Genomic DNA, 17406 nt, shown 5'->3' on the forward strand with positions numbered 1-17406 from the left:
TAATAGATACTTGGTCCAGGATCAGAAAAAATACATTACCCCATCAGCTGGAAAGTGACATATACTTAGAATGGTGCCCTTTATACAACCATGGCTAAGCACATGCTACTGAGAGTAAACCAGCTAGTGAGAGAGTGACGTCCATCTTCCCCTTGGGACCCACAGCCCTCAGACACTCAGCTCTGCATGGTGACAATTTGTAACAAATACACTCTGCAGCTGTAATCCACCCCCCACACCCCTGGAGCACACTACCTTCTTCATCAATGAATCCATTGGTAAGTAATGAGATAATTCATTTGGGTACCTAGCAAAACATAAATGATTGATGACTATGCAATGAATGGGCATAAGGAAGAGAAAGAAGGTAGGGAGAAGGCAGTGAAGGGGGAAGAACGTGAGAGAAAGGCAGCCAGCTCTGTCACACCACCCAAGACAGCTACACTGAACTGGGCTGCTCTGGGGCCTGGGGTGAGGTGGGCCCACGGCTTTGGGTCACAACAACCTGAGTTAGAATTCTGACCTTTCCAGAGGCTAACTCGGTGTACAGTTCTGATAAGTCCTGTAATTTCTCTAAGCTTAAGCTTGCTAACGCAGAAAATTAGGCCCCTTCCCCCCTTTTCTAGGCATGATGATTAAACAGGATTGTGTGTGTGCATGTATCTCACAGTCACACACAAAAGCTAGCCTTGTCACTTTCATCTACCCCTTCACATCCCAACTTCAGCTCCTCTCTGTGGTTAAATGTGACTGACAGAAGTGTGCTGTCCATCCACTGGGCTTCTGCTGTCCACCCACTGGGCCTCTGCTGGGCCACCCCAAGCAGGGAGGAGTCTGTGGTCCAGTGGACCAAGCTAGACCCGAGATCCAGCATCCACACTGAGACCCAGCATTTAATACAACAATCTCACTTCCTCTGGCACAGGCAACTGAGGCTGACATTTCTATGCAGATCCCTCCTCAAGGCAACACAGTCCTGGGGAGGCTCCCAGCTGCCTGAGATCAGCCAGGCCTCTGGCTCCTAGTGGGGGGTGTGGGGCTGGCAAGAAGAAACAAGAGGCCAGGGGAAGGGCCATAGGATTCACCCTGTTGATCTATACCTCAAGAGACAAATGCCAATGTGCTTATGTGGGTTTGTTTTTCAGAGAACCGTCCTGTCTCTGAAGCCACCCTTCCCAGGCCAACACAGCCACAGCCAGTAGGAGGCCAAGATGCTCATCCCAGAGAAGGCTGAGAGGACACAAGAGAAGGGGAAGAGAATCCTGCCTACCAATCCACAACATAAAGCCCTTTACCAGACCCACAGACATCCTCAGCTCAGAAGGGCCAGCTACAGGAGTGTATGCAGGGACACACAGTGAAGCTCCGTGCTGGACCACAGGTTCTGCGCAGCATCTGCCTCTGCCTGCTAGAACTGATCCCAGCCAGCCCTTCCTATTTCCTTTAACAACTTCCAACAGGGAAATTGCTGAAGGGTGTAAAAAAAAAAAAAAAAAAAAAAAAAAATGCTCCTGGCCAGCAGGCTCTGAAATCATTTCCCTAGTTGCAGCCAGAAACCCAAGCTGTGATGTTTAGACTTAACCTGTGGGGCAGGGGTGGCTGGAAATGGTCAGCATGGAGGGGTGGGGCTTGCCTCTGACCTGTCTCCTGGCCTTAGGGCCCCCACTTCCAAGCAGGCTGCTGCCTCCTCCTTAGCATCTCTCCAGCAAACCCATGGTGTACTCTGCCTGCTCACCAGTGGGAGCTTTGCTTTCCTTAAAAGAATTTCAATATTCAACTTTCCTCCCTTGCTCTCTCACAGCTTCGATTACCCGCCTCAAGTCAAACCCACGCCCTAGGCTCCACACACACAGAGTTGCTGAACTGGCCCAAGGCTCCTCCCAGCGTTCTCCCAGCCTTTCCTAGTGTATCCTTTTTCCAGCCTCAGGGTCCCCACAGATACTGTTCCCTTATCTGGGCACCTGCTCTTCCTGTCCTACTTAGGCAATGAACAACAACTTCCCTGGTATTGCCTGATGTCTTTCTGACGTGGTCTGTCCTTGACTGGCCGGGATGAGTCTCACACATCTCATGCCGGTTTCCATCAGAGTACTTTATGTCAACTGGCAAGTTGTGCTTTACCCAAGCTTGGAGCCCAGGGGGCAGAGAGTGTCATAGCATCCAAGCTCCTGGCTTAGGCCTTCTTAGGCAGACACAAGAGCTAGACAGCTCAAGTGCAGTAATGGCCCGACACTCACATGATTTAAAACTCTTGTTGATATAAAAAGTGGTTCTCAACCTTCCTAATGCTGTGACCCTTTTATTACAGTTCCTTGTGGTTTTGTTATCCCTGCAGCCATAAGATCATTTTATGGCTACTGCGTAACCGCAATTGCTGTTATGAATCATAATGTAAATATCCGATATGCGACTCCTATAAAAAGGTCATTTGATATCCCACCTCAAGAGATCACAACCCACAGGTTGACAGAACCATGAAGAGTTCAGGTTGTCTATGCGCCTAAGACATCATTTCCTGGACTGCAACACTGGAAAAGACAGAGCCTTCTCATCACTGAGGTCCTACTAAGCAAAGAGTCTGCCCAGGGTCTGCACTGGTGAGGGGAAAGATTTCCAAGGAATCCAAAGAGGGAATCCAAGATTTCCAGGTAAGAAAAGCCATAGCCATGGGTGCAAGGGTGAAGCCACTCCCCACCACTGCTCAGGGCAGGCCCTGGGGCCATAATAGCTGATGAACTGGCCCTGTCCCCCACCCGCTGAAGCCCTTGGGAGAGTGGGCTGCTGGGCACCTCATCTGGGCAGCACAGTAAAGCTGGCCCTGATGGCGAAGGCACAGGTAAGCCAGCCTAAGGGTGTGAGAGTGGAAGAGCTGGCCCAGCCCCTCACTTTCTGCAGCACTGGGGAAAGTGGGCCCAGACCCTTGACTAAGCAGCACAGTGGAGCTGGCTCCTGAAGCTTTGGATGAGCCTCTAAGAGACGACCCTGTCCCCTGCCAATGGTAGCATTGCGTGACCTAGCTGGAGCAGTGCTGGAGAGCCTGCCCTGGTGGTGTGGATAAGGGAGAGCCAGCAAGTTGACCAGCTAGCTACCACTCAGGCCCAGATCCAAGGCTCTGAGTTGTCCCACACAGAAATTTATATCACCTGCAAATGGTTGGGACATGTGAAAGCTGCAGGATCTTCATGACACAGAGCAACAAGATAACCAGGAGGAGGCCTGGTAAGGATCCAATACTGATGGTGTCACCGAAGCCAGAGATCTCAAACCTGACTAATGACTCATTGCAATGAACATTTGTAATTGAAGATGTGTGGACAGAGGGGTATACTGTGAGACACACTGTGACATACAGCTTCCATGTTTTCTATGCTGTTGTTGTTGTTAGTGGTGGTGGTGGTGTGTGTGTGCACTTTATGTTCGGGGAAAGGTTGTAAGGGAAAAGGGAAGATGTGAGGGGATGGGGAGATGAATGGGACTTGGGTACATGATGTAAAACTCACAAAGATTCAATAAAAAGGTTTTAAAAAAAATCTTGCTGGGTAGTAGTGGCACATGCCGTGGATCCCAATACTTGGGAGGCAGGGGTAGGCAGATTTTTGAGTTCCAGGACAGCCTGGTCTACAGAGTGAGTTTCAGGACAGCCAGGGCTACACAGAGAAACCCTGTCCCACAAAACAAACAAACAAACAAACAAAATCTTAAAAGAAGAGCCACAGCAGGCTCTGAGCTGGGGAGGGCTGGGGTCCACTCAGGTGATAGGGTGACTAATTTTATATCAACTTGACCCAAGCTAGAGTCAGCTGAGAGGAGGGAGCCTCCACTGAGGAATTGTCTCTGTAAGATTGGGCTGGAGACATGACTGTAGGCCATTTTCTTAATTAGTGATTGATGTGGGAGGGCCATTATGACTGGGGCCACCCTGGGCTGGGTTCTAGAAGAAAGCAGGCTGAGCAAGCCATAAGGAACAAGCCAGTAAGCAGCACCCTCCATGACCTCTAAATCGGCTCTTCCAGGTTCCTGCCCTGCTTGAGTTCCTGTCCTGATTTCCTTCAATGATCAACAGTGATGTGGAAGTGTGAGCCAAATAAGCCCTTTCCTCCCCAAGCTGCTTTTGGTCATAGCGTTTCATCACAGCAACAGTGACCCTAGCTAAGACAGGTGAGGACAAATGAGACCCAGTGCAGAGTCACCTCGGCCTGCCCGTGTAGCTGTCACTCCATCCTCAGGTCAACTAATTAAGTAATAATTAATTTTTTGAGGCAGTGTCTTGCTATGCAGCCCAGGTTACCTTGGAATTATGTAGCCCAGGCTAGACTCAAAACTCACGAACTTCCTACTTCATCTTCCTGCATCCTAGGATTAAGGGTGTGTGCTAGCTATCCTGCGGCTTGACATCCTTCTTTCTTTACCCACCAGGAAAGACACCGTTGCCTGGAAAGTGACCATAAACACTGCCCCACCCTGCAGTATCAAGTTAAGGTGATGGCTAGCTCACCCTAGGGAAGCAACACGTACGGCTTCATAGTACATGATCTTGCTTCTGTCTTCCTCAGCCATTAAAGCCATGGAGAGCCAAGGTCAGAACAACATTCAAGAAGTGAAAGGAGGGCTGGCGAGATGGCTCAGCGGGGTAAGAGCACTGGCTGCTCTTCCGAAGGTCCTGAGTTCGGATCCCAGCAACCACATGGTGGCTCACAACCACCCATAATGAGATCAGACGCCCTCTTCTGGTGCGTCTGAAGTCAGCTGCAGTAAATTACTCTAGAGCCAGTGGGGCCGGAGCGAGCGGGAAGGGCAGAGGTCCTGAGTTCAACAGCAGCCACACACATGATGGCTCACGGCCATCTGTACAGCTACAGTGTACTCATACACGTAAAAAATAAATAAAAATAAATTTTTTAAAAAAAATAGTCTTTCTCCAGGAAGAAAAGCAGAGATGAGCTCAATCCCCAGCACCACAAATTAAAAAAGAAAAAAGAAAAAAGAAGTGAAAGGAACAAAACCTACCACGTAAAGACCCCACACACTCAGGAGGCTTCAGAAGATGCCCTAGGACACATCACTGTGTGGTGAGATGTCAAGGCTGGATCCTTCAGCTGCACTCTAGATCTGCTATGCAGGGGGATAGAGAGATACTGAGAGGAACCTCAACACCCCAGCCTCTGTCCCCACTGATTTCTGTTCATTTCTACCACCCTTTGACCAGAAAAGACTTGCCAAAGGCTTCCCACCTGCCAGGTGCCCTGGGGCTAGGTAGAGGGCCTTTTCAGGTATGTGCGGCTTCAGTGGCCACAGGCTCACAGGTTTATTCATAGGCTGATGTCACTGTGAGCACCCGTGTAAGCAAGTGGTCTCATCCAAACATAATCATTCATAACTTTTGACAGATCTCTTCCTTCCTTCCTCCCTCCCTCCCTCTCTCCCTTCCATTTCCTTCCTTTCTTCAGGTGCTAAGGCACTCATTGAGAGAGAGAGAGAGAGAGAGAGAGAAAGAGAGAGAGAGAGAGAGAGAAAGAGAGAGAGAGAGAGTGAGTGTGTGTCTGGGGGAGGTCTCTAGGTGGGTGGGGAGGATGTCCCTGCTCCTACTGGAGCAGGCTTAGCTATCCCTTCAGCTTCGACAGCAGCTCTTTCCAGGGAGCAGCCCCCTACCTATCACTGAGCTGCATCCCCAGCCCACTGTCAGACATCCTGAAGAATTCTCTCACTATTGTGCTCTAAAAGAATGAGATGGATTTTCTGGATTTACACAAAGGCGAGAATAAGACTGACATCATGCAGAATTCATACTGCACGATCCCATTATAGCAAACAAAAGGCAGGAAGGGAACAAGCGTGAGCTGTCAAGTGTCAATGACTGCAGCGTGCATAGAGAGGCCTGGCCAGGGTACCTGGCAACTGCAAACAAGGTGCTTATCTCAGAGCACAGGAACAGGGAGGCCTCCGCTTGCTCACTCCATAAACAGCCCCTGCCACTGCGCGGTGTGGAAAGCACTTTAAAGGCGCTCTGTGTCCATTTGTGTCCCAATCACTTCCTGTGTGGAATAAGCAACAGCAGCAAACACAAAGAGGTGAAAACACACAAGGCCGATGCATGAAAAAAATCCACGAGCAAAGAAACCTGGCTTGCCCCTGTGAGGCGAAGATGTGCTTGCCGGAGTGGGGTGGGGGGTGTCCCAGCTGTGCCCACAGGACATACGCAGGACACATGTCCCATAGGAGACCAATGGGAACACACTGAGAAGTCCTTTCTGAAGAACAATGGGACTACTGGAGAAGACTTACAGCGGAGGCCTGAGGCACAGCCTAGCCTGGTTGAAAGGTTCAGTGACAGAGGCAGCGCGGTTCTGGACGGCCTCCCTGACTACCTCGCAGGACACAACTCTACTGCTCTGGCTTCCCTCTGTCTCTCAAAGCCTGAGGAGAAGGCTGAGAAAACTATCTGAACCTTTCCCGACATGAGTAAACTGAGGCTCAGAGGGATGAAGCGGCCTGCTCAGGGATATACAGGGAGAGAAGATCAAGGGGCCCTTGGGACACCCACAGCACCTTAGGTTCTGGGTACCCTCATACCCGCACATCTGTGGCCATAGAATGCAGGGATATTCAGCCTCCTTTGGAAAGTAGCCCCAGCAGCAAGCCCAAGGACCTTCAGAGAGCGCATTCAGCCAGGTAGCCATAGAATGTGTAACTCCCATCCAGAACAAGAAGCCGATGCTACAGCTGCCTGGCCAACTGACCCTGTCATATTCATATGAATCGGGAACTTTTTTTTTTTTGAGGGGGGGGAGGTGAGTTTTGTAGTCTGTACTCCTCAGAAGAGATTCTCTCCAGCTCAAACTTCAGAGTCAAGCAAAGGGGGGTGGGAGGTTTTTCTAGAAGGATCTACATTATCACAGAAACCTCTAGCCAGCTTTCTGGAGAGGCTAGCAGGTTCTGCGATCTCCCTGTGGCAGGCTGGGATGCTGAGGGTTGGAGCAATCTCGTGAAGGCATCAACAGGATCCACCTCATGAGGGCATCAACAGGATCCATCTCATGAGAGCATCAACAGGATCCTTTGGGGAGTTGTTAGCTTCCTTAACTACCGTTACATGGCCCAAGGCACTAGGGCAGGCAAGCCAGGGAGATGATGCTATTTAACTTCTAATGTCCATGACCTACGGCCAGTTAGAAGCACGCTACTCTATTAAAGGCTCAGGCCTCCTGCAGGGTGGAGGGCTGGGAAGGACTGGGAGCCCTGGTCTTTATGACAGAGCCCATGTGCACAGACACATCACTGCTTAGGAACACCCAGGGAACAGATAGAAAAGAGGGGATCCTAACTACCGTTCAACAAGCTACTGACGTGGGGAGAGACCATGGAAGACAGTGTCTACCCACACATGAAGATGGGCAGGACATAATCTCTGCTTGAGCAGTTGGTTTCTCAGTTGCCAACTGTCTCCAGGTGAGAGGTCACAGGCGGCAGGCAGTGTTCCTGTTCTCTCACCCCCACCCTCTGTTCCTAGAGCTCTCCATCCCAAGAGACATTCTGGCTCCCATCATCTACTCAGCCTTGGGGCCCAGTAGCCCATCCAGTGCGCCTCAGATACAAAGGAGTTCACAGCTCACTAAGCACACAGCTCTGCTGAGTCATTTGGGACTTTATGACTCAACCAGGGCTTGACTCAGCACCAACTAGAGCACAGCCTGGCTGGGAGGCCTCCAACCCAGCTGCCACCACACAGTACACTCCAAATTACCAGCCACCGCCCTGGGCACACTGGGCCCCATCGGCCAAAGATAGTCTCCCAAGGTCTTCAGGTATCTGCTGAGAAGTCTTTGGGCATGAGACCAGCTCCCAAGGATATCTTCAGAGACAAAAAGCTGACAGGCACACTCTGGAGTCCAGCACATTGAACTTGAACCATGCACGGTTCGTCCTTGTCACCAGCTCTGTGAACATGCATGAATGGCTGTGTCCTCAGCTGGAGGTACCGACATAGATCCCAGGGGGGACGAGGGAGGTACAGTGAGACCAGGAGGACATTGGCAGCACAAAGGAGGGGACAACTTGCTTCTGCATAATCTCCAACTTATGTACTTAAATCTGTGTCCACATTGCACGTCCAACCTCCTTTCTGCACGGCAGAAGACTGATGAGCAGGAAGGTAGGCGAGGAGACAGACAGGTTGTAGCTCATTATACTCTGTGTATATGCTATATGCACCCACGTGTGTGCGGGCGTGCAACTGTTAACGTTCAAGAAACCCATTGCACAAGGCAGTTTCCCCCAGTCTTATTCCAGCCCACCCTTTCTGGCTACAACGTGGACCATGCTACACACAAGGGTAACTGGGGCCTAAGATAGCTTGGCTATCTTATCCCATTATTATTATTATTATTATTATTATTATTATTATTATTATCATCTCATTCCCCAATCCCATGATAAGTCAGGCACATTTCTATCCAGGAATATCTCCTAGGGAAAATTCCAGAGTATTTACAAAGAATGTCACAGTAGTACTGGTTACTGTTGCATCTAATAGCCAATGGCTGGAGTTGGCTTTTGTCTGATTAACTTATCATACCCAATCAGGAAATATTAATAAAGAAACAATAAATAAGACACAAAAGTGTGAAACCATGAGAAAAACACACTGGGTTAACTGTCAAATGATGAGAGTAAAACATAACGTCCCCATGGGTATTGTCCCACAGACATACCAGAGCAGCCGTACTCTTACATTCCAATCTGAGCAGACACACTTGAAAAACCAAAACCAACCAACCAACCAACCAACCAGAAATGCAGCTGAGTACAGCAATGCACGCTTATAACTCAGCATTTGGGAGGCAGAGGCAGGAGGATCGCCCTAAGTCTGAGGCCACCATGCTGGCCTACATATAGAGTTACAGACCAGCCAGGGCTATAAGGCAAGGGCTATAAGCCAGGGCTATAAGACCCTGCCTCAAAACTAATCAATGGAGCTGGAGAGATGGTTCAGCGGTTAAGAGCACTGACTGCTTTTCCGAAGGTCCTGAGTTCAAATCCCAGCAACCACATGGTGGCTCACAACCATCTGTAATGAGATCTGACGCCCTCTTCTGGTGTGTCTGAAGACAGCTACAGTGTACTTACATACAATAATAAGTAAATCTTTGGGCCGGAGCAAGCGGAACCGGAGCAAGCAAGGCCGGAGTGAGCAAAGGTCCTGAGTTCAATTCCCAGCAACAATATGATGGCTTACAACCATCTGTACAGCTACAGTGTACTCGTATACATTAAATAAATAAATAAATAAATCTTTTTAAAAGAAAAACCAATCAACTGCACCAAATATACAGAGGAGAATAATTTTAAAGTAATAAGCATATGTCCAAAAAAGACTGTTCCTTCAACATGTCACAGACAGAAAAAGTCTCACACACACACACACACACAGAGTAATTTTATTTTTTTTTTAAATATTTATTTATTATTATATGTAAGTACACTATAGCTGTTCCCAGACACACCAGGAGAGGGCATCAGATCTCATTAAGGATGGTTGTGAGCCACCATGTGGTTGCTGGGATTTGAACTCAGGACCTCTGGAAGAGCAGTCAGTGTTCTTAACCACTGAGCCATCTCACCAGCCCCATTCTGTTTCTTTGGTATCCAGGCTTCAGGACTATAGCTCTCATCTCTAAAAGCACAGGCAGAGCTGCCTGAGGCCAGTGGCTGGCTGGTCCTAACCCCTTAGAAATGTGCTAAAGATTTTCACACTGGGGGAAGGCAGGATCAGCATCTCCAAGGGCTGCTTTGGTTTGTTTTCCTGAGTGGCAGAGACAGGCAGGTCACCGGTCCCTTGTTCTCTTCTCCTGAGGGCCCACACTGAATGGACTTAACTGTAAGCACTAGTGAGGGTTAGAACAGATATAGGAGACTGTATGAGGAAGGTCAGTCTTTCATTTTATGAGGCTTGACCTGGCAAAACACAGCTCCCACCTGGCTGTTTCTGTAGGCCCCGTGAGTGGCGCCCCGCACCCTGACACCGCCCTGGACCCTGATGTAGTCTCCAAGTGCACTGTTGGTTAAGTGGTATGTGGGGGCTGGGTAGGATGTGGATAGACGGAAAGATGAACTGAAGAAGACAACACAATCCGGGCAGTTGGGAGAGGATGCTGAGCTTGGGCTCTTGGTTCCTGATCCCCTGGCTGCCACTGGCCAGCTGTGTGTCCTCAACTATGACCAAAGAATGGCAAAACCTTCTTTATAGAACCATGAGCAGAATGAGATCATTTAATTTCCTTTTGTTATGTGCATAAGTGCATTGTTTGCATGCATGTGTGTGCACATGCTTAGTGCCCATGAATGGTCATGAACCACTTTGTGGGTCCTGGTACTGAACCCAGTTCCTCTGCAGGAGCAGTAACTATTCTTCTTAAGCTCTGAGCCGTCTCTCTAGCCCCAAGGTTACAATGTCAAAGTGTTTTAAATACAGTGTCTGCCACAGAGCCAAGAATTCCAGGAAAAGTCACTGTCATGATGATCAAATTAATGACCAGTTTGGTGGGGCTGACCCAGCTTATGTGGCAGTGGCACCTGGGCTCTTGCTATAGACACAGGTGCCCTGGGCTGCTCCCGGCTGCTGCTGTTCCCCAGTCCCCAAGCCATCCTCTGTCCCTTCCCAAGAGCAGAGCATTTGCCCCTCCATCTTAGTCATTCTCAAGTTTGGATGTGGTCCCTGCTCATCCCTCTTGCCTGTCCCTGGCCTGGGTCTTGTTGCATACCTGCACCACCTCGGGCCTCACGTTGAAGATGTACAGCCAGTCACTGAAGCGCGGGTAGCTGTTGAGCTCGGGGGTCCTGTCGCTCGGGGTCACGCTCAGCTTGCTCTGCCTCTGCTTGCAGATGTATCGCACCAGTTTTGCCTGTGGGAAGTCCAGCAAAGAAAAAAGGTCACCTTTGTAGGGAGCACAAGCATGTGGCAGGCATGTGCCCTCTGGGGGAGCTCAGGCAGATGCCATGGATATGCTGAGAACGGAGGCAGCAGGTCATAGGAAACCCTCTTGCTGTCATTCACGGTGAATGACTACAAATAGGTAAAGGAGTTAAGGAGGGTCTGGTCACAAGCATGGAGCCCCTCACTGAGGCTGGCCAACTGCACCCTGCCTTCAGAACCAGCCCTGCAACAGGAAAGGTCATGACTAGTCAGAATAGGAGCAAGCTAAACAGAAGCCAGCCTTCCTGTTTGAGGCATAAATATGAATAACTGATAACGAAGATGGGGCAACCTTCCAACTGTGATTCAGACAGCCTGGGTTGGGGGCAAAGGGTCTTCCTGTGTGTGTGTGTGTGTGTGTGTGTGTGTGTGTGTGTGTGTGTGCGCGACACACACACATCCCTCCCCCAGATGATAATAATAGATGATAATAATAGAGCCTCCCTCGGAGAGTTTAAGAGACAAGCTCTCAGTCCATCACTGCACAGAAAGGCACCAATATGGTGGCTGTGACTGGAGGGGACAGTGCCGGTAACAGCCCTTGACTGGAGTCTCCACACAGGCTATCGGGGAGGGGGTGGATTTATACCCAAGGATATCAGCACATTCCAGACACATGGATCTGTGTTTCCCAAGGGAAGAATGTCCAAAGCATTCAAAAGGCTCAAGTAAGATAAGCTTGAACAAGGACAGACTGACCCAGGTCAAGCATAGAGTTCTGACCAGCACCAAGGAACACAAGGCAGAGAAGCAAGACACACAAGAGATCACAGCTAGGAGCTGCTTGAAGAGGAGACTCGCTCCAGCTGAGGTGGTCCAGCAGGGTCCACAGAAGGGAGGATGCTACCAACCGGAGAGAACAAGGAGAGCCCATGGTATCCAGTGAATATGAGAATTTTGGAAACCAAGTTCTAGAGCTACTGTAACTTTCAGTGTCCCCTCCCAAACAGCAAGCACCACCTAAAAGCTTGCCTGAACTAGGTATACTGAACTAGAACATGGGACCCCAACTAGTAACACATTAAATCCCCTTACCATGAAGGCAGGGCCTGGATCCCTCTCACCCATTTCTACCCCCTCGTGCCTGGTACCGCACCTGGGTGGGACTTGGGCTCCCAACTGGCGGAGGAAGGAAACCCCAGGGTTCTAATTTCGGGATTTTCACTCAGTCTCTTCCTCCACTCTAAGTGGCTTGCAAACCACACCTTCAGAGGGTTAGCCAGAGGTAGGCCTACCTATCAGATAGCTGTGAGAACTCAAAACTACCCTTTTCCACATTCATGAAAGAGGCGGCTAGGCTCCTAATGTACTGGTATTGTCAATAATAGCCATCCATCACAGTGAGGGGCCCACAGGCTGGACCTCTGGAGGATGATTAATAACACCTGTTTTACATAGGACTTTGGCTGTGGCCAGCCGATGCAGGGAAGTGTCAGCCTGGCCTAGGCCAAAGCCAGCCTGTGGGTCTCCAGTTCCACTTGTCTACCCTCCCCAAGCCATGCTCAGCTACTTGCTCATCTTTGTGCCAGTGAACCTCTTGCCATGAATCCCTGGACCTAGGCTAGGCTTTCCCACCCCTTCTTCCTCTGGGAAGCCTCTAGGCCCTCACCCAGATGACTCCCAGTCCTCCAGCTTGTCTGGCTCTCTTCCTGTAGGCTACAAGTTCCGAAAAGCCACAGGTCTAGTCTGAATCTCTTGATTACCATGAGATGCACACCGTTTCAAAAGATGAGTTTTCCCAATGTGGCCTAGGCCTCACAACTACACTCATTCCATACTCTACCACTTAGTCTCATCTTTTTTATAAAGGTGTTAGAGTTCTGGAAGAAGTACCCCAAAGCAGGCCATGGGCAGGGCTGTGCAGCACAGCTGGTGGAGCCTGAGCTGAATGAAGGGCATGGCAAGTCCCTGCTGTGCTGTGACTGCTGGCAGCTCTGGGGTCCTGGAGCTGCTGTCTCCTGTGAATTCGCTTATTAAGGAGCAGTGCTCTATCCGCTCATGCAAACGGCAGCACGTGAAGGTTCCCATTACAGAGTGATGGAGCTGCTCTCACTTTTCGTGAAAGTCAGTACAGTCACTGAAGCACCAAATGGCCACTTTCTGAGACAAACCACAGCAGGGCCTGCCAGCCAAGCCTAGGGGGTGTGCCAGGGGACCTCCCATCGATGGTGTCATTTCCTCTTTACCACAAAACCCACAAGATCTACATTTTCCGGAATTTAAAAGCACCCAAGGTTCCAGTGGGGTGGCCGACAGAGCCAAGGGTCGTTAGTATGCTGGCCACAGGCAGGGCCTCGGTCTGCCCACCTCCACAGCCATTTGCAGCCTGAGTATGTGCCAGTGTAAAAGCTCTGGTGAGCCCACAAACAAGTTGGTAGGTCCTGTATACAGCAAGCACTCACTAAGCAGCCTGGACTGAAAGATCTACTTTCTGCTCAGAGCTTTGACTGTTAAGATCAAAGATCTCAGAGAAAAGCCTGGGGGCTCAGCTGCAACCTCGGAAATGCGGCGACACGTGGAGGCTGACACTGGTGAACTACCTATAAGAATATTTGGAACCAGCAAGGAAAATGCAAGCCCTACAGCATAACTGAAAGCTACTCAGGCTACCCCTGAAGACCACCAGGACATGAGGAAGACTGTTAGCTCTACCTGGGTGGAACTGTCAAATGAACTGAATCCTGTCCATTCAAAATATTGTAAATGTGGGCTGAAGAGATAGATGGCTCAGCAGTTAGGAGTGCGTAGTGCTCTTGGCAGCAGACCTGAGTTCAGTTCCTAGTACCTGTACCAGGAGGCTAACAATTGTCTGGAACTCTAGCTCCAGAGGATCCCAGGCCTCTGACCTCTGAGAATGCCAGCACTCATATATACACATACCCAGACATACACATGCACACACACACACATACACAACCCACAGGGATGTGCAATCAAACATAACCTAAGCTTGGTGGTACACACTTTTAATCCAGTGCTCAGGAGGCAGAGGCAGGTAGATCTCTGAGTTTGAAGCCAGCCTGGTCTACAGATGAGTCCCAGTACTACACAGTGCTACACAGAGAAACCCTGCCTCAAAAAACAAAACAACACAAAACAAACAAACAAAAAAACCCAAACACATACAAAAAAAAGACACAATGACATGGGAAAGACTGTGCTCTGAGACCACAGGCTGGCCTCAAAGTTCCTCAATCCCCTGTGGAAAAACACAGTCAAGGAACTCACGGTGCCAGCCTCAGTCACAATAGGGTTGATCTACCTGAAAGGCTAAATTGTCTAGCCTGAGCCAGGATAGCGGTGGATAGCTGTACTCCTAGCACTTGGGAGGAGACAACAGAAAGACAAGAGTTTGGCATATTTGGCTACATAGTAAGTTTGACACCTGCCTGAGCCACATGGGTCCCTGGGGATGGGATAGGGGGCCTCAGCAAGTAAATTACATGAGCAGGGAAATTGCTCGGTGATGGTTAGCATCCTTGCCAGGTGGTCTTTAGGTCTTTCATCATCTCAATGGCAAGGACTATGCCAGTGGAAGCTTGCCCAGCTCTTGAGATGTCCATCTCTGGGGTGAGAGCTAAAGGCAATGAAAGCTAATGTTGACCTTGGACTAATGCTTGGGATTATAGATCTGGAATGTTTAAGTGTTGAGTGTGTTGTGACCTATATTCCTCTAAGGATGTACAGATGTATTACTTCTGTGCATGTATGCACAATCTGTGCTTAGAGCCAAAGGTAGACCCTTGTCTTCAATTACTTCTCCGCTCTATTTTTTGAGACAAGGTCTCTCACTGATCCTGGAGCTTACTGATTCAGCTAGACTGGCTGGATAGTGAGCTAGGGAGATACACTGGTCCCTGCTTTCCCCTGAGCACTGGGGTTACAGATGTACACCACTGGATCCAGTTTTTACAGAGGTGCTGGGGATCCAAACTCAGCGAGTGCTTTGCTGACTGAGCCATTTCCCCAGGCCCAGGTGCATTTACTTTTGTAAGTAGGAAGGGCCGATATCTAGGCTTGCTCAGGTACCCTCTGGTCTCTGCTCTCTCCTCTACCCTGAGCACCAGAGAGTATGACCACCCTGGCATGGTATTGATTCTGGGAATTCTGCCTGCCCAGGGAAGTACCTGTACATGAGAATTTTGATCAAGCTCACAGGCTACCTGCTACACCCTTGCTGCTCCGGGCATGGCCCAGACTCTACCCTCCCAGAGAGAAGACATGAAGAACAAATGTATCTTATACGAACCCCATACCGTGTCTAGCAGATGTCATGGCCGATCCTGGGGCTATACTGATCTGGAAGTTGCAGATGTTCTGAGGCCATTATTAAGCCACTCATGGGCTTTTCACAGAGAGGCTGGCTGCAGAGTGGCCATTGTTGGGGGACCGGCTGATGTCAGATGGACAAACATACTACTCACATGCAAGGATGCTCAAGGATGCTGTTATCTCCAACATCCAATCTACCTGGTTATAGCCCTTGTTCCATCCTCTGAGGGAGGCACAAGGCCAGGCAGACCTCAGCCCCACACCTCCACCCACGTGGCACAGACTAGATCAGTTTCCTTATCTGTCTGCCGTGTTCCCTGCGGTTTCCTCTGCTAGTGCTCTCTCCAACATCCAGGACAGGCCAAGTGCTCAAGAAACAGGAGCCCATGAGTATCACACTCCAGCTCAGCTGGCAAGAACACCTCAGTGCAAAGAGGCATAAGGACCTCTGGTGTATGTCATCTGAGCCACACCTGGTACCTCCACAAAAAGCACCTCTTTCCAGAGAGCTGACTCTGCAAATGATGGCAGCTCCACCCTAAAGTTGCAGGGCCTGGGACTACAAGGTCCCTTCTGTAGGAGATTTATAGACTGGAGATCTGGACTAGGTAAGTGGCTGAGGTGTTGCCGACTGCGGGGCAACCCTATGGCCCAAGTCTCCGCGTCCAAATTCAGAGTAGTCTATGGTAGCAGATGTAACCAATGTAGGAGCTAATGGATGCCAGGAACAGGCTGAGGCAGACACCAGAGTTGGACAGAGACAGGCTCCCTGAATTATGAAAATCATAAAATTGTGTTGGTGCTCAATTACAAACCTGGCAGTAGGAACCATGTCGCCATTTGCGTAGTGCCTAACTCCTTCTCTTCTTGGATTCTCAATGGCAATTTTTGGCAGTAGGGATCTTTTCAGATCCCTGATGAGTACCAAGGTAATATTCCAATCGTCATACAACTCCAGACCTAGCCATATCCGGGGGATATCTTTCCCCTCACAAAATAAGCACATGAAACCAAAAACATTACAGAATTACATACTTAAAAAGATTCTATTATTTTACTTCAATTTTTTGAGACCAGGTCTCACCATGTAGTTCTGTCTGGCCTAGAACTCACTCTGTAGACCAAGTTGGCCTCTATCTCACAGAGATCTGCCTGCCTCTGCCTCCCAAGTGCCTGGGATAAAAGGTGTGGGCCACCACACCTGTCTTATTTTTTACATATGTGTACATGTTTGTGTCTATGGTTCATATATATACATGGGGGTCTCTGTGGAGTGTCAGATCCCATGGGGCTAGAGTTAAAGATGGCTGTGAACTGTCCTACATAAGAGCCAGGTCCTCTGCAAGAGCAGAAGTGCTCTTAACCACTGGACCATCCTCCCGGTCCCCCTTTCCATGTTTTGGATGGGACGGACTCTCATTTACTCAAAACTAAGCAGAGAACAACAAAGTTCTGCTGAGGTGGAGGTGCTGAGCAGCTGGCTTGGCTCACTCACAGGCCAAGGACACCTGCCTACCAGCTTTAGCAGAATGACAAGCTCTTCACATTCGCTCAGCATATGCTAAGCCCATGTGACATGGAGCTGTATTTTACTATTCCCAGCCTACGAATGAGGACACCAAGAACTTTGTTGTAATTTTTGAATCACGTAGTTACAGAAACGATCTAGTCTGGTGCTCCGCCCCCGAGGCCCACATAATCTCCAAAAATGTTGACTCCTGATACATACTTCTTCAGCTTAGCTGAGCTGCGTTGACCACTACACTGGGGATAGCACTGGGAAAGACTTCTCTTGTGACCCAAATCCTGCAATGCCCAGACCGTATCAGGTAACAGTCCTGCGCATAAAAGCCGCAGCATTCCCGTATCTCCTACGTGACTCTATTCATACAAGCAGGTCACCATCTATGGTCTGACTTGCAATAACTCTTGAGCCACACCTGACTCCTGGTCCCAAATCAGCTCCGAGTTCACTTAAGCCTGCCATTCCCCTGCCTGGTACCCGTGGCTACCCTTCTGAAGTCTTAGCATGTTCTGCAGCCCAAACAAAGCAGTTGGGTAGCTACTTGCTCATCCCTGTCCTCTACATCCCAGCTCACCGGCACCCTGTCTGTGTCTTCCCTCCCACACAGTTAGCAACACATACACACACACACACACACACA

At 49.6% G+C, this 17406-nt stretch overlaps 1 protein-coding gene across 9 annotated transcripts in view; it reads right to left on the reverse strand.

The window, feature by feature from the left end:
• Ksr1 (kinase suppressor of ras 1) overlaps positions 1–17406 on the reverse strand; it is a 138999-nt gene that overhangs the window by 53913 nt on the left and 67680 nt on the right. For 8 of the 9 annotated variants that reach the window (XR_004113713.1, XM_031354584.1, XM_031354585.1 and 5 more), the window contains one exon: positions 10758–10898. Coding sequence is in view for 6 of the 9 variants with exons in the window: in XM_031354584.1 (XP_031210444.1) it covers positions 10758–10898 (141 nt within the window). In the remaining 3 variants the exon portion in view is untranslated. Of the gene's footprint in view, positions 1–5007; positions 5105–10757; positions 10899–17406 lie in introns of those variants that run through there. The other variant, XM_031354595.1, reaches the window with a different exon arrangement.

Source organism: Mastomys coucha, unplaced genomic scaffold (genome assembly GCF_008632895.1).
Source record: "Mastomys coucha isolate ucsf_1 unplaced genomic scaffold, UCSF_Mcou_1 pScaffold5, whole genome shotgun sequence".
NCBI lineage: Eukaryota > Metazoa > Chordata > Mammalia > Rodentia > Muridae > Mastomys > Mastomys coucha.